At 40.6% G+C, this 18,518-nt stretch overlaps 1 protein-coding gene and 1 long non-coding RNA gene across 2 annotated transcripts in view; both read right to left on the minus strand.

Annotated features, from left to right (window-relative positions):
• Positions 1 to 3,291: 3,291 nt before the first annotated feature.
• Positions 3,292 to 4,275, minus strand: LOC128353402 (uncharacterized). The gene is made up of 2 exons (XR_008320867.1): positions 3,626 to 4,275; positions 3,292 to 3,541 (listed from the first exon to the last, which is right to left on the minus strand). It is a non-coding gene; the product is annotated as an uncharacterized LOC128353402 (long non-coding RNA).
• Positions 4,276 to 5,037: 762 nt separating this feature from the next.
• cnot4b (CCR4-NOT transcription complex, subunit 4b) overlaps positions 5,038 to 18,518 on the minus strand; it is a 32,042-nt gene continuing 18,561 nt past the window's right edge. Inside the window, exons 11-13 of the mRNA XM_053314090.1 lie at positions 17,122 to 17,703; positions 10,931 to 11,167; positions 5,038 to 6,021 (exon numbers count right to left, since the gene is read on the minus strand). Coding sequence (XP_053170065.1) covers positions 5,744 to 6,021; positions 10,931 to 11,167; positions 17,122 to 17,703 — 1,097 coding nt within the window. The 3' untranslated portion in view covers positions 5,038 to 5,743. The remainder of the gene's footprint in view (positions 6,022 to 10,930; positions 11,168 to 17,121; positions 17,704 to 18,518) is intronic.

The following is an 18,518-nucleotide window of genomic DNA, read 5'->3' on the forward strand; positions in this document are numbered from 1 at the left end:
CGAGGAAAAAAATGGAAATGTTCAACTGTGGAATGTAAAATCACAACAAAATAAATCTCATAGGTGTGTTTACTAATGCTGTTGGTTGTCATGCATGTTGGTGAATGGAATGTGTGACGTTTGAGAGAGAACAGGAGAATAAAGCTGTTCTGTTGGTCACTTTATCCATGAAGGAAATCAGTCATGTCACTGTGTGGTGTTCAAACAAGTCCTCCATCCAAACACTTACAAATACAGATGACTTCTGTCAGTGTATATGAGCTGTAAATTCATACATTTATATGCATATCATCTTCACAGGTGACTCATCTGATGTAAAGAGATCAGAGTTATTTTTAAACTTTGGATTAGCCGTCTACTGTCAGCCAACATAGTGTCTGCTAACTGTAAAAAACACTGCAGTGTTAGCTACTTACTATCTCTAAATATGTCTGCAGATTTAGCCTCTACATTCCTCAATATCTGATTAAACATTCCAAACTCAAATGTTCAATTGATTGCTGTTTTGAGAGTGTTCATATCTTCCTGGCCTTCCTCAGCATGGATGTTGCTGAGGTGTCTTCACCTTTCTTGAATTATTTCCTGGCCAGTGCTAATAGTGTGATTGTATACCGTTCAGCAGGGTGAAGTATGCACCTCACTGTCACATCAAAGCTTAAGTGACCTTAATTTGGAACTTGTCAACAAATCCCATGTGCAGACCCAAACTAACACTGTGTCAGTTCATCTCTGCCCTGACCCTGTGTGTGGCTCTCAGCCCCAAACTCACTCTGTCCTCCTGAGGGAACCCTCACCTCACACATACATACATATTGCCCCAAGCCAGAATGTCCATATGGGTCCCATAAGGGTTAAATTGGTCTGCAAATATGGGCCCCAAATGGGTTCTGACTGGGTTTCAGGTGGGGCCAACTGAGTGAGACCCATGTAGGCCCCATATGTTTGCCCATATGGGGTCTAAGGGTGCTTTCACACCAACAGCAGTTGGTGCGCACTAAACAGTCCATTCGGACCAAAAGCTCTTAGTTCGGTTCGTTTTCGTTGGTGAGAAAGCATCAATTGCACTCGGGTGCACACTAAATGCAGAGTCAAGCAGACCAAGACCTCCAAAAAGAGGTGGTCTCAATCCGCTTGACTCCGCACCAAATACCGACCTACCGGAAGATGAGCGAACGTCAATCGGACCAATCTTGATTGGTTTGCAGGTGTGAACGCGGACCACACCACAGCCTGTATGCTACATAGTAACTATTTTACTGCCTGGTGCCGACCAAATAATATAACTATTGGTGTGAAAGCACCCTTAGTGGGATCAGAGGACCTTAAATGGGGCCCATGCAATTGACCCTGTTTATGCCCATGGCCACTTAGCCCACTTGCATCCCTTATGGGGTTCATACAATCAGCCCATGTGGGCTTCACATGTGGGGTCCATGTTACTGAAACCATATGGGACCTGCAAAATTTGCCCAGTTCAAGCCCATGCCCACTCTGTACCCACGTAGCCCACATTTAACCCATATGGGGGCTACATGGACATGCTGGCTGGGGGAAATAGCTGGGTGCTGTAGATTTGAGCAAACATTATTCAAACAGGAGGAAATAGTGTATTTGGTGGGGACTATTTTCAGTAGCGCATTAATCCACATTTGGTGTTATAGAGAATATTTCTGGCAGCAGGAGGGTGTGTGTGGGGGATTGAATCACAGTTGATTAGAGTGTATATGTGTGTGTGTGTTCATGGTAATGAAGGAACATGTCACCCAGTGCATCAGTGTGACTCATTTACGTTTTTAATAATTTTGGGCCAACAATGGAGCTCTGTGTCACCAATGAATAACATACAGTACCAGTCAAAAGTTTGGACACACTTTCCCATTCACATCAATGAGAAAGTGTGTCCAAACTTGTGACTGGTACTGTATATCAGACTTTGATACACACGATATTTGTTAGAGGATCAATGTTGGCTTGTGTCTGCACATGAGATATGTTGATAATAAGAAAAATCTGCATCACTAAAAGAATTAATCTTTTCCAACAAGAACCACATATTATTTTCATACAGTAGTTTTAGCCATCATGCCCATCAGTTATACTTACATTATAGACACCATAGTAAATGCTGAGATCAGGGAGGTCCGACAAGTGAAGAAACAAGCTAGGCAAACTTACTTTGAAGAAAAACAAAGGTGAGCATGATCCAGACTTGCTTCGACTTCCCAGGATCTCATCAGACGGTGGATCTGCGTTATTGTCATACCTCATCTCTTTCTGCTCATTTCCTGTCACCTCTCTAGCTCTCAACTGAATATCTAATAAAGGTATAAAACTCCACCTTAACAGAAAAACAACTTTGACCTACTGTTCTTACTGTAAGTGGAAAAAAAGCTGATTATCGGTCATTTTCACTTTCAGATTGACCTTCAAAATAAAGTGGTTTAGATGAAATGATTGATTGGTTTGTTGACCTGTCAGACTGGTTTTCAGTGAGGTTCTGTATTCTCAATCTAAATTTTCAACTTAGAATATGATGTTACTCCTGATAGAAATGAAGGACAAACCTATGAAAATAAGACCCATGTTTTAATAAACCATAATCTTTCCAGAAACTGTAATTTCATGTCATGGGCCAATGCCAGTGATAATATAGTGAGGATGGGAATTAAATCATTCTTCAGCAAGAATGTCCTTCACAGAAGCAAACCACCAATTATCCAAGAGTGTTTCTACATGATAACACATGGTGCTTCCCTATGCAATACCTTGAATCAAGAGCTTCAAACAGAACAGGCATGTTAATCCAGTCTGCCTGTTTAGGTTCAAACATCATCTATGAACACTGCTGGATCTTGTCAGCAAAGAGGAATCATTTCCATTTTTGCTGTTGAAAGTGTGTCAGTGTCACTTTGCCAGGCACAGTTTGAGCGCTTCACTCGCTCTTGACATTATCTGCGAGCCGCTGCCTCCTCAGCAAGATAAAGTTAATTGGCTCACACTGAAAGCATTTGAGGTTTGTCCTTTCAGAATGTGGCTGGTGTCTAAGGCAGAGGCCTGAGTGGAGCCTCTCACTAGTTGCTTCTGACAGCCAACATGAGACTAAATGAACTCAAAAAACCAGTTCCTAGATGGATGACGACAACTTCTTTAGACTGAAGGGGTCAACTGGTCAAAACTGGATCTGTATAAGTAGTTCAGCTGTCTTCATGGATTAAGCACAGAATACAATAAATAGTACGCTTTGTTAGACAGCAGAGAAGAAGGAGAAATAAAGATCAAACTCAACACATATCATATTTCCTCTTTTATTCATTATTTTATGTTCCAGACCTGCTCTTCATTTAAGACATGTTTTAGCACTGTGGAAATGTGTTAGACTGCATCAGTGTTTTAATCCTCAAGAATACTGTTGGATGATGAAAGTTGTCAGGACCTGATGAAAGAACATATAACTTAGGAGCGTTTAAATGCTGGAGGAGACTGAAGGTGTTGATGACGTACACCTCAAGTTATTGATTATTTGAGTTGTTCTGTAGCTCTGCTATCCCAGCACACACACACACACACACACACACACACACACACACATACACACACACACACACACACACACACACACACACACACACACACACACACACACACAGCCTAGAGAAGCGACTGACCTCCTGAAATAAAAAGAAGACAATAAATGTAACTAATCCTACTTCAGAACTTTATGGAACTGTTTCATTCAAGAGAGTTACATTTTTATAATATTTAGGAAAAAAATGAAATATGACTCTTTATGTTGATTTAAATGTCTAAGAAGTGACAGGGGAACAATTGAATAAATGAAGACTGAAAGCTTTCCTGTCTGAACAAACACAGCAGCATCACTGAGAGCTGAGGCTTAAAGCTGTCAGCTAATCTGAGAGCATGGGCGAGGTCTCTGACATCAGCTGACAATTAGCGCCACACAGTGGCACTGACTGTGCTAAACCTACCCTGAGCTGACATACTGAGACATATTGTGGCTGTCTGTCTACCTTGGACCCTCTGATACAGAGGTTTGGCAAGATACAAGACATCCTGTCTTGATTTCACAAGACCCACACTCTTTTCTAGCAGCATGACAAGCATCAGGCTCCTTCAACACTAGTTCTATACTGTCTGCATAGTGCCATGAAACACAGTTTGTGTGGCCACAAAATGTACCATTGTATGGAACATACACATCAACAAATGTAAACACATCCATGTTTGCAGACAGTAGAACAACTAACACAACTGTCTGCTGTTTCTCCAGCTGCTGATTGGATAACTGCTCTTGTCTGAAAACAAGTTGTGCATATCTGTAGTCATGGTGAAAAACACTGAGCTTTGTTTTTCATTCCTCTACATAATTCCTTTGAGCTTGTGAAATATGAAGACTAGAGGCTCACTCTCATTTGTGACTGATAGAAATGAACTAGTCACAGAAATAGTCGTGGTAGAAGTGCTTCCTTAATGATATTGTATTATTATAAGAGTTTAACTTAATTTCACTTTTAATCCACTTCTACTGCAGAATGTTTTCAGTGGTGCAGAAACTCTTGAGCCTTTCCTGTGATTTGCACAGAGGGTTTCATGTAAAAGTCTAAATGCTGTTTCCCAATGTTTCTTTTCATGTTACTGGACAGTACTTCCCGTAATCACAGTACTTCAGATATGCTGCAACAGGAAAGTGCAAAAGAGACTTTAATTATACTTTATTTCCTGATTCAGTTACTACTTTATTGAAACTACTTTGCTGGAGTATAAACACACAGTCTAGACAGTCTGGTACAAATACCCTTTCTTTGGATTCATTCCACAAGCATGTAAGAATTAATTAATTAATTTCTGCATGCCATCTTCTGGTGTGATCTACCACTGAGGCCTAAAGCATACCCAAACATCCTACAAGCCAAAGCTTTGAGATACACAAAGCTCATTTCAAGATATTGTGCTCCATGAGCTGCACTGTCATGATTACAGTAAGTAAAACTACTGCAGCAGCATGAATCTGTTGTACTGGATTTGTGCTTCTGGGTGTCATCATTATTCACAACTCAGCTGATGAGTCTCTGACTGTTTTGCCATCTTGAAGACTCAATTCTAACTTCAGGGATTGAGAATGCAAATGTTTTTAGAGCCACACTATCAGACAACAGAGGGTCTGATTCTCTCTACATGACTCTGCTCAAGAGCTTCAGAGCACACAGCTTCTCTTATTAAGACTGACTAAAGAGATGACTCAATAGTTCAATCATGTTCTGAAACATAAGGCGACATGATTGTTCTGCATCTCTCAGTCTCACAACATGATGACTGGATTTGCCCTGATGATACGATTCTCTAATATCTTCAAACTCAAACGTCCTCAAACTTGGAAACTGCTCATGATTCTTGTGTAATCAGAGTCTCTGCCGGGTGATCATGACGCTGTCACAATCTGTTAGGAGGTGTGTGGCTGGGGTAGCTTGCTTAGACCAACTCCAACAAACAATCAAAAACCAGGACAAGAAACACAAGCGCTCAGAATATCTGGGAGGATGAAATTTAAACAGTATATTATCTTATTAGTTGTTAATAGTTTTGTATTTCTGCTTTGGTGTGGTTTGCAGTGTGTGTGTGTGTGTGTGTGTGTGTCTGTGTTTGTATGTGGGTGCAGATGTGTGTGTATGTGTGTGTATGTGTGTGTATGTGTGTGTATGTGTGTGTGTGTGTGTGTTGACAGTCCCTAGTGGCGGTTGATGGCGGCGCTTTGTAACAGATCTGTCTGGGTCTGTGTTGGGGGTCTGAAGGCCGTCTGGAAGCCTGGTGGTGGGGAGTGGAACTGGCTGGTGGGGGCCGGGTAGTGGGCCCAGCTGGGTCTGTGGGGGGGCTGCTGGCTACCGTAGGGGCCACTGTGTGAGGCGGGGGTGTCCATCTCTGTGAGCGACTGTAAGGACTTGAGCCAATGTGGAGGGTTGTCATCCTGAAGAAAGTCCAGACTGTTCCCACTGGAGGCTGGGATTCCTACAGAGCACATGGACACACATAAAGCTTTTTTCATTCAAATATACTAATAAAATACATTGTTCTACCTAAATACACTACTTGCCTTTCTGCTCAATGTAATGTTTTTTTTTATTCAGTTCAAAACTATCTTAAACCTTATCTGGGGCTGTTTGTCAGATTGAAGTTATAAGCCCCAAACTGTCAAACTGTGAGCTGGATAAAAAACTCTTCAAGGTGAAACATTGCCTTCAAGTCATGTTGAGAAATGTTGCTGAAATTACGAATTGATATGAGTAAAGATTAGTTTTAGCAATAGCTAATAAAACATAGCAAAACAAAACCGTTTACATTTAAAAGAAGAGTTTGGAGAGTTTGAACAGTTCGGTTTAGAACCTGCTCTATGTGTAAAGTGCCTTGAGATACCTTTGTTGTGATTTGGCACTATACAAATAAAGATTGAAAAGAGACAGACTGAAATTTAGTTTGGGACACTTTTAGCAACCAAAAAAAAAAAAAAAGATGCAATGGAACCAAAGAACCAACAGAACCAGATGCAAAACACACCAGTACATTATCATACTTTGATAAGATTTTGTCATTTAAAAACTAAAATTTGTGAACAGAACTTTCATATTTTTTAATGCATACACAATCAATTAACTTTTCTTCAATTTGAAACAGTTTAATATGAAATTAATTCAAACCTTCATTAGTTGATTTAAATGTGTTAACAAACATTTGTCTCTTTATCTGTTGAAAGCTCCACTATGTTCAGCAGCTCTAACTGTGTGTGCCTGATGTTAGCTGCTGAACAGGAAGTGTACCGTGCTTTTAACATCTCATCATGTCCCAACATCACATCCTTATGATGACATGACGAGAGCACATTTTACAGCTGTGTTACTTTGCTCAGAGGTTTCAGGAGAAACAGCTTCTCTCATGAAGACTGACTGAAGAGAGAACTCAATACATGTTCTAAAGCAACATCAGGCTGTGTCTCCCAACATGATGACTGTATTTGCCACTGTGATATGATTCTCTAATATGTAAATCAATCATCTCATCAGCTCATTATGATGAGGGGCATTTTTCTGCCAAACCAAAACAATAACATCGGTACGAGAATCTTCAACTGACAGATATTTGATCAAAATCTTACATGTTATGCTTCTCAAATCTCTGGTTTGGAACATCCATCATCATTTAAAATTGAGGATCACTGAAAAGTGGAACACAAGATGGGCCAGAAATCCTCACCAAAAACCAGAAAGGATTTAGATTATCACCATCATCATTACACACACACACACACACACACACACACACACACACACACACACACACACACACACACACACACACACACACACACACACACACACACACACACACACACACACACACACACACACACACACACACACACACACACACCAAGAGTGGGATGAGATTGTCAGCTTGAGCCTGCATGGCCTGAAGGCGAGAGTTAAGCATCACTTCTTCCCAGTGGGAAGTGCTGTGCCTTGGGACAGAGGGGGTGTGGACAGCAGGGAATAGTGGGAATAGTGGACGATGCTGCTACAGAACATTACGTCCATGCTGCACAGGTGGAGTATACTCATTCAATGTTGAGACAAATATGCTGCTCAACCAAAACAAAACAGCTGTACACATAGGAGAAATAAGCTAATGTCATCACTCACATATGAAAACAAGGTCACCAACTGTATGCACTAAATGATTCATGATAATCCTCAAAAGGATTAAATGTGAAGCAGATACTATTGAGCTTTGGTGAACTACTATTATGCTTCTATTAGGCAGGAGTTTTACTTAACATCACTTAGACTTTTTTTTTCTTTTACAAATGTAGTCCTGTGTAGCTCTATGCGAGTTTGTGATTTAGTGGGTATTTTATGGAACTACATTTGCAGCCTGGTCTCTGAGCAGTGATGTCATGGGAATAGCAACAGCAGACTGATATAAATATATAAATGGGTGAGAAGCAGGTTTAACTCATGTCCTACAGGAGTCATACACCATGTCAGTGGTCTGACACATGTCCAGGCTCCATTCAGACATCCAACCACCTACCACTTCTGTGTGTTTCCCACTGTGAATTGAGAGTAGACTAAAACAGAATGAGCTTCTGCATAAGACAAAAATGACTGGGGACATAGTGCTGGGTAGAGATATGAGAACCATCATGCCAGGTAAAGAAGATAATGGTTCATATCAGCTAACACCAGTTTCATAAAGAAACCTAATGAAGGTCTGTGGAAGTGTTCAGTCAGTTCCCCATTATAACTTTATATACTGACGAGCAACACAAGTGTGACAGTAAAAAACAGTGAGTACTAAAATGCACACATATACTGTACTAGTCAAAAGTTTGGACACACCTTCCCTCTCATTTGAATGAGAAAGTGTGTCAAAACATTTTACTGGTACTGTATATGTCTCAACAATATCTCAGCCCCTACTTTTACCTATGCTGGGTATCAGGATACATTATATTGATAATGACATCTGATCACAGGCCTTTTTTTAACACCTGTTATTAATTGTTCTTGTGATCTCAATTTCTGCTCACATAGTCACATGTCAATATGATAATTAGGGAGGCAGAGCTGGCAGACTTGTCAACAAGCATGGTGCATCTCAGGTCAAGTGAAGTGATGCAGTGTATGTTGAGGAACAGTTGCAATGTGCGAGGCAGTGGTCACATGACAAATGGACCCATGCCAAGTGCTCCATTATCATCTTTATTTCATCAATCTCAGAGAGAGCAATGATCTCTAAGTCTATAAGGAAGCTACATGCTCTTCTTTTTTTTTTTTTAAATCTTTTATTTATAATTATTTATTGACTATTATCCAGTGTAAACGGGATACCAGGGCAATCCCAGTTCCTCTGCTAGTACATCTGCCAAGAGACATCTGAGATGGACAGACCAGCCATTTCCCATTTTATAACCACCCATAGCCCCATGCACAGCAAGTGTATTTCTTTCACATACAAGAAGGGCATCACTGTGAGACATCACTCAGATCTCGTTAAAACTTTGCTTGCTATCTCACTATGTCAGACATAGCCCACACCTGAACTGCATACCCTGAAGCCCATAACACCTTGGCCCAGGAAGGTCAACAACACAAGCCCTCCCCATGGGCTAGAACACCATTAAAATGAACCCATACTGGAGCACTTTGGTAGTCAAGTGGATACCATGCATGCTACATAATGGCAGTGTACCTTGTTTGATTCCGGCAAGGGACTTCTGCTGCAAGTCATCTCTCTCTGTCTCCCTGTTTCCTGTGCCATCTACTGTCAAATAAAGGCGAAAAGATGCCCAAAAATAAATCTTTACAAAAAAACACAAGTCACATCCAGACACTAAAACTGAATAAATGTGCATGGGGATGCTTCACTAACAGCAGCACACTCACAGAAACGGCCATGAACAAGGCTCATGAGATAGCCCAAACCACTGGTGGAATGAGCACCCACGCTTTCTAGGGGCTGTGGTCCATGACTCTCATAAGAAGCCTCTCATAGTCTCCACCACACAGTGTGACCCCTGGTGAGAGCCTTCAATCTGTGAGAGGGGATACATCCTTGAGTCCTATTCAAATACATGTATATGGCTTTTATGGGACAGAGTGAATTAAACTGGCTCTCTGTAAAAGTTGGGGGTGAAAGGCAAGCAGCTCCAGCACTGTGCAGCTATAAGACTCAATAGCCTTGGCACAAAAGCAGGCTTATAAACGAAGGGCAGTCTGCAAGTAAGATGAAGGCACAGACAATGTATGTAATTAAGTAACCAGTTTGGGTGAAGTCAGTGATAACAACAGGATAGTTTTGTGAGAGAGTGCCTTTGAGTAAGCTCCCTTTTCAGAATACCACTAATCAGAACCAACAGATACAAACACTGTTTACACCCTCTGCTATTACTCTAGTAAATTTAGAGGACAGGGTCATCCTAGTACCTTTACATGAACTTCTTGCATTTGAAGTGTTTGACTTGCATACATGATTTTATACATTCTGTTTGTTGATGTGTTGTACTACTGTGGCACCCTCTGGGTACAATAAAGTTATTCAATCTTGAGAGGCAACCCTGAAAGTGCCTCCTCTGAACAGTGGGCAAGTCCCAAGAAGGCACAAAGCATTTATATGCATTCAAGTTTATTCTCTCAGGTGCCGAGCCCAAAGAGGCTAGCTACTCTAATGGAGTCCCAGAATAAAAATAAAGAGGTGGAAATTAGCGCAATAGGTCCCCTTTAACCTTGCTGCCACCAGCATTCCCCTAAGAAGATGCAGTGGTAGTCACAGCCACACACTACTACTACTACAGTCTACAGTCAGCAGAGTTAGCCACCGAGCTAGCAGCTGAGTTAGCTGCCGAGCTAGCAGCCGAGTTAGCAGCAGAAAGCTCTCAGCATCCATGTTTCTGGTAGAGGTGGTGACTTTGATTGACAGGTGACACTTGGTAGGGGGCGGGGTTTCAGCGGACTCGGCGGGCACTCCCACAGTGTTAGCCTAATTTCATATATTTGGCGATTTTTTTAATCATTCAAATTTGGCAGGGTGGTTAACAACACACTTTTATGTGGTATGTCAAACTCAGAACACATATTCTTACTTTACACGGACTTTAATGTAGGTTGGGTTTGTGGTTTGATGGACAATCCTGCTCACACAGGACAAGTTATGAAGTTCAAGTTCCTCAGCACTGCATAACTGACTGAAGTTAGGTAGAGTTATGTAAACTTTGATTTTGAGTTTTTGAATTGTTGGCAAGGTGTTTGAAGTACGGTACCTGCTCTACCTCTGTTAAATGACTCTCATCAGCTACTAGCTTTTTTAAAGGCTCAATGTTGTTGTATGTCTAGATAACTGTCCCTGAACATGTGCTAGCTCCTACCTGTGATGATGGCAGGGTCCATCCAGCTGGCTCTGCCTTCCCAACACAGGCTGTGAGAAACACTCCCAGAACCCCCCGGTGCCCCTGTGTGGTTGATGCTGGATGAGGAAGAGGATGACGATGAGGAAGATGAGGAGTTGGGCAGTCCTCCAAAGTTGATGTTGATGTTGGGTAAGAGTGCTCTGAGGCCATCCTGCCACTCTTTCACATTTAGATTCTCTACACTACTGCTGTTTTCTGCATGGAGACAGGGAGAGATGAAACTCTTAGAAAAAAAATAGTCCACGACCAAGACACCGATCATATCAGATCGTATCAGCCCAGAAAACCCAGTTTCGGGATCTGTTAACTTGTCAAAGAGCTGGTAACCAAAGACCAAAGGCTCATCATGGACATTTATAATACTATCCTAACGAAGACAAAAATTATAGGTTGTTGTTCTTTACTGGAGAGCAGGATTTGTAGTTTTACTTTAAATGCTAAAGATGTAAAAGCTCAGGGCTGGGGGTAAGAACAGAGGCCTGTGGGTGTCACTCTGTCATAGGATAACATGTGACCTGTGAGACAGCTTTAACTAATGAGGGTTACCAAAGGACTCAAGCTACTTGTGTTTGTATTGTTTCAAATTGTTAATAACAACACCAATACACTATCAATACTAACACTTGTGATGTTTTACCATTAGAGATGTTTTTTTTTTTTTTTTTTAATTTCCCAAAAAACTACATTTCTCTGTTAAGTGTTGTCTAAATATAGCAGACGTACAAAAATCTGATGTTCAATAGGAAGTCATAGGAGCCACTATAAAATATCTGACAATTTGACTGTTGCTATGTTAACAGTATACAAAGTGCAGCCCAGAACTGGTTTCCTAACTGTGAGGAAAAAACTCCAACTGTCTGTTGACATTTAGTGTTGCTACTTACTACATGTCACATCAGCCGTGGAAAAGTATTGCATGCATTAGTGCTTTTACATAACTAAACACTCATTTGAATATATTGTATGTGCTGACACAATCTATTATCACAGACTTTTACTCTGTAGCTGTGGTCAGAATTGCAGCCAGGTCTGTCAAAGTGCTGGTTTAAGTTGTCACAATGGAGAAGCTGCAGAAGTGGGCTAATTATTTAGCTGCTAGTTTTCTCTTGCAGCCCAAAAGCAGTGTGGCTGTGCTGTGAGCTATAACCATTTAGAGCTCCGTCTAATGAGACACTGCAGACAGCAGGCCTCACGAGGAAGACTGTCTTTCCAGTTACCATGGCTCTATGAATAATAAATAATAATTGACAGGATGATTGTTGGTCGACTTATTCATTAATTAATCCCCACATCTAGCTTCCTAAAAGCTGGCCCAGTGGTGGGAAAAAAACAACGGGAATGCTATGAAGTATTATTTATTACATGTGTAATGTTGAGATGTTGTTACCATAGCCAAGTCTGAGAAAGATACATTAATTATATTAAGCTTTGAATTAATCACTGTCAAGCATTAACACCCCCCCAAAAAACATGACTGATTAAGAAGAAACAATCCTCCCTCAGTATTCCCCTGTGATCTGTGCTTCACCCTCTCTGTGCCCCTTTTTTCATTTTAATCAGGCTGCCAGGCAGGGAAGCATGGCTGCCATTAACATCATCACCTATGTTGCCATTTGCATCCCCAGATAAACAAGTGCCGCCATGTTTAATTCATGAGACGGAAAGCTGCCTTCAAAATCAATTTGAACCAAGTTATCCAAAGCCACTCCCTTCAGTGGGTGGAATTATTTACCACTGAATTAGCTGATGTCTTTTATGACTTCTATCAAAGCAATGTTGCCTGCCAATGCCAACTGCTTCCATGACATAACCATTATCTCATGATTCCACATTGTTAGCTTCATTGAAGATGAACAACTAATCAGATCATTGCAGCTCCAAATTTCAACCAGAGAATAGAGGCTACAATATGATACAATACGTAGCCAAAAGTATATAGACACACTATCCACACTCTAACTGTTTTTCATGGTTTAGACTGAGCCCTTTAAGGTCAGATGATGTTCTTCTTCTGCTCTTCACACTCTCCTGTGTGTACCTGTGGCTATCACACAAACAAAGCACATGTCTCCCAAAATATGCAGTTTCTCTTCATCATCATCATCATCATCATCATCATCATTGTTGGTCTATGTTACCCAAAAGCAACCCAGCTACCAGAGAGCCAGCCAGTTTTAAAAACGAGAAGCAAGTAGCTGCTGTGAAAGTTTTAACAAAGATATAATGTGCATCATGAAGCCTGCTTTTGTCAACTAAAAGAGTTAACCTTCCTGTGTGTTTACTACAGGTTTGTCCATATTGAAACAAGAAGAGTGTGAGTGTGAGAATGTACACAGTCATGGCTGCAGACAGTTTGCATACAGAGCTCTTTAATTCCAATCAAGGGAACTGTTGAATGCTCCATCATACAGTATGTTATAATACGCTGGTGTTGACAATGCCTCCTTCACAGTCTGCTCCACACAGGAATGCTTTTCCCAGTTTAATGTGGAAGAACTAAACTGGCCTGCAGAGAGCCCTGACTTCAACCCCGTTAAACACCTTAGGGATGGACTGAAATGCCAATGTTTGGTGAAAAGCCAGAGCTTATCATCAACATCAGTGTTAGACCTCATTGATGCTCTTGTGGCTGAATGGGAGCAAATCCCTCCAGCCAGGTTCCAACATCTGCTGGAAAGAATGAGGCGGCTACAGCAGCACATGAATGCATGTGGTTTGAGGATCACATGTTCAGCTATCACATGTGGCCGCACTGTTCAGGTGTCAACATGATTTGCTCACAAACTTTTAGCCATGTTGAGAATATAATTTATCCCAAACTCGTCAAAAATACACCACAGCAAAGCCAGACAGGGACTGCTGAGTCATTATGTTAATCCGACAAAATCCAACATTTTTTGCTCATTTATCCGTTTCCGTATCTCAGGCAAGACATGGCTGCCTGTCTGCCCTTCTCCTGATGAACTGCTAGAGGTGAGAGGGGGCTAGAATAAAGACTGTGCTAAATTAAATTAGCATATATCTCTGCTGAGGCAGACAGAAAAGTATCAAACTAGTATATTATACATGTATAGACATACATATATGAGGTACTCACACAAAGGGGGGTTGTGATTCAGAGGGTAGATGCTGGCAAAAATATTCAACTTTATGGTGGGCTTTCTGAAAAAGTTGGATTGCTGTTTAAAGAGTTGTGTTTTTCAAAAGAAAACAAAACAGGTAATAAAGTGGCACTTAGGGAAATTGTGCTATTATAGAATCAATACAACTTCACATAGCTTTAAGCATACTTCATATCACAGAAACTACTGGAAATTATTGCACCCTTTTTCAATTCCCACATGAAAAAACAAGCACTGAAATGACAATGTGTGCACTTCATTTGCAGTCTTTATAAATAGCTGCATAGTCTCTTATCTTCCTCCTCTTCATCCCCTGTGGGACATATTGTAGTGACACTATGTGTAGGTGTGTCCTACAGAGACTGCCATTCTACAGCTGGATGGAAAGAGGTGAACGAAGTTGAAGCTCAATCTACACTTTGTACTGATAACACACTTGTTTCCATCCACACACATCAGAATCACCACCCACATCTCAAATTTCATCAAACAATTCAAGACTCTAATATTTCTCTCTCTCTCTCAGATCCAGCGTTTGCTGCCAAAACTTGACTCAAGGTTCAGATACAGTACTAGCTTTTTTTTTACAGAGCTTTCAACCACATTTCAGTCTTCATTGGTGGTTGGAATTGCTGCTATGAGATGTTGTTGAAGACTGAAGCAAGTAAATGGACACTGACATTAAATAGTCAATAATAATCAATAATAATCACATGTGACTAAAAATGAATGTATCTTTTATCAAAATATCAAGAATGAAACTAAACTCGAAAATCAGGTGCCAGGAGTAAGAGCTGGCAGACAGCAGACAGAGTATATGTCAGAGCTGAACTTAAACATGAAGCAGTAGTACATGAGACTGTCAGTGGTGTGAAAAGATGCTCAGAAACACACTGGCTGCTTTCTCATTACGACTCTATTATGCCTCCTGTGTTACAGCCATAACACTTTAGTAAATGGTGTGCTGCCACCAAGTGGTCAGTATATGAGCATATGTTTACCCACAATGCAATGCAGTAACATTATGTCATGTATTAGTTGTTTCTGGAAGCTCCCAGATCTTTACCTGCTCCACAGAAACAATCAGTGTGGAGAGCTGAATACTGCATGGCCACAAAGAGCACAATACACTACATTCTGTGTGTGAGCTGAGCTGATGTACACAGTCAGTGCTGTTTAGTCATCACTCCACAGAGGTTTGTGGCACTGACTACACTTTCTAGTTTCAGGGTAGTAACATGTTATAATGTCTGATCATGCAGTGGAGTTATACACTGGTGTACATTGCTGGGCTAGGTGTGGTAATATGATTAATTACAACCAATATTTGTTAAGATTTGCACAGTTTCACAGCATCACAGTATCACACTATTTTTTAAATTATTTTATTTTTGCATGACCGGGCCTTTATATGAGTTTATAGTGATTTATTCTACTGTCAGGAGTACACAGAGTTTGCATGAGTCTCTACAAAAATGTATTTCTGAGTCTATCTATCTATCTATCTATCTGTCTATCTATCTATCTATCTATCTATCTATCTATCTGAATGAAAGTTAACACAGGAACTAGCCGCCTGTCGCAGGATAAAGACTAACTGCATGGAATCTACACACAGGGCAGTTTGCTGGCTAATCATCCACATATTCAGTGCATGCTGCTTTGTGTACATGTATAAGGCTTCCACTGCCTTGACTGTAAGCAAACTAAAAAAAAAAAAAGTACAATGATGGATTATCCTATAGACTATTATGAGGACGACCATGTGTCATTTCACTTTGAATGGCCAACTGCTGGAGTGAACAGTAAGGAGATAAAACAGCTGAAAGAGGAAAAATGAAGAATGGAAGCAGACAGACGACAGGACCGTCAGGAAAGTCAATGTCCAGTAAGAGTTACCTCAGAGAAACCGCTGCATGGTTAATAGAGGACCCCTCTCAATATTCTCTACACAGCCATACACACACTACCCTGACTGGAGAGTTCAACATGGCAATTATGTATTTTTCTGCCTATTGAAGGGTTACAGAAATTATTTCAGCTATATGACGGTATATAAAAAATCCATATTGTATGGGAAATTAATACCAGTATACCAGATGTATCAAGATATCACCCAGTTATATTATTAATACTATTAATATTCTACGTGGCTGAACATATGAGTCTCCCTACTTTAAAAGCAGTCTGGTGGTCCCACAATACAATAAATATTTTAAAGTTTCTGAAATTGTTTCTTGGTAACAGTCAGGTGTCCATATATGAACAGTAGAGAAGTTGTCCTCTCTGTAATCATTCCTCCTGTTCATACTGAATATTAAAAGATGCTCTTCAAATGTGCTTTCAATAAAAGTGATGGAGGACTGTATCCACAGTGTGTCTACACAGTCATTTAAAGTAGATGTGTAGTTTGTATTGAGCTTCAGCAGTGTGAGTTAGTCATATAAAGTGATATCTGACACATTAACAGTCTTTTTAGCATCAGATTCCCGCTTAGTGTTTTCTGTTGAGCTGTGGTGGAAGTATAGTAACAAAAAGACTTTGACACTAAAAACACTGTAACATTGAAATATAGAAGATGAAGATTTGACTCATTCAGACGCTGAAGCTTCATATTAGCTTCACATCTACTTTAAATAGAAGAAAGACTGTGGACTTACACTATAAGTGTATTCTGATTGGTATGAAGAGGAATAATTATGGAGCGAAAACTTGTTTCAATACATTACATTATATATTCTTACATATATTTATGCTCACCTATAATCCATATTACCAGTTAAATGGTCTGTACTTATAGTACTATACTATAGTGCCTTTCTAGTCCTCTGACCACTCCAGTGCTTTTACACTACATGTCACATTCACCCATTCACACACATTTATACGCTGATGGCAGGCTGCCATGCAAGTTGCCAACCTCATTCACAGACACAGCAGACATCGGGAACAAAAAGGACTCAGTATCTTGCCCCTGGAAGAGCTGGTGTTTGAATCTCCGATCTTCTGCTTAACAAGAAATCTTACCTGTGATGGGGATTCCTCCTAGCCCAGTATTGTGAGGTCCTGGCAGTACCGTCAAGTCCAAGAAGCTGCTGTGTGAGGAGACTGCTGGACTAACTGTGTGGTTCAAATTCACAAAGTTACTGTGTGAGGATGCGGAGCCGGAACCCATCCAGGGCTGACGAGATGCTGAGGGGTAGGAAGTGGAGGTGGAAGAGCAGGAGGATGAACAAGATGATGGAGGTTGAGAGGGAAAGTTGAAGGAGCTGTAGCCTCCACGTTGAGGGTGCTGAAGATGGGAGTAGTGATGAGAGAGGCCGCTGTTGGGTGGGGGGTGGTTGGGGAGTGGGAGCCCTCCTGGGGGGCCAAAGCCTTTATTAGGTAAGGAGTTTAACAGGGGTCCACGGGCCCTGTGGGGGAAGGAGCCAGGGGACAGAGGCGAGGTGAAGCTGTCATCCACAGAGAGCTCCTTCTCGATGAGATCAGCCAGAGCTTTACGGGTGATGTCGAAGGGGTCGAAGCCCAGGTCATCGTCCTGCTGCTGTTTGGACGAGCCGAAGCCAAATGCTGCCTGCCAGTCTGTGGACGACGACACTGGGATGGTATCTGCACACACACACACACACGCACACGCGCACACACACAGACACACAGACACACACACACACACACACACAAAATAATTATTAACAAATAAAATACTAATTTAAAAATGAAATCAGTCCAAAACTAATTGGTTATTATCGTATTTTGTTTTGATGTGTTATTTGAGTTTATCATTTGAATTGAAAATTGTATTTCAGTTCATTGGGATGACCTTGTTCTGAATGTGGTTTATTAGTTGACAACTATTAAATTAATCGCCAACTATTTTGATAATGATATAATCATTTTTAGCCATGTTTTAAGAGGAAATACTAAAATTATCTGATGCCAATTTCTCAAACGTGACTATTTTCTGGATTCTTTAATCCTGTATGACAGTAAACTGAATATCTTTCAGTTGTGGACAATTGATTTGAGCACATCACCTTGAGCTTTTCAACATTTTTCTAAATTTTCTGACATTTTATAGACAAAACAACTGATTAATTTATAGAGGAAATAATCAACAGATTAATCAATACTGAAAATATTTTTTTACTAATATTAGTCCTTCACTGTAAACTGGCTGGATGCTGTTCATACAGCTATATAATAGATGCATTTCCATTCTGAAAATCAGGTAAACACACATTGTTTCAAGTCTCTCACTATGATTATGATTATTTAACATCTGTAGAATAATTCTCCGATTGTTTTTATTTATTTTTTAAATTACATGAACTATAAATGTCTTGTCTGGTCTGTGTTCTACATTTATACACTGCACATCACATTGTCACATGTTCACATGTTCAAAAACAATCTAATAGAAATTT

The sequence above is a fragment of the Scomber japonicus genome, chromosome 23 (genome assembly GCF_027409825.1).
Source record: "Scomber japonicus isolate fScoJap1 chromosome 23, fScoJap1.pri, whole genome shotgun sequence".
NCBI lineage: Eukaryota > Metazoa > Chordata > Actinopteri > Scombriformes > Scombridae > Scomber > Scomber japonicus.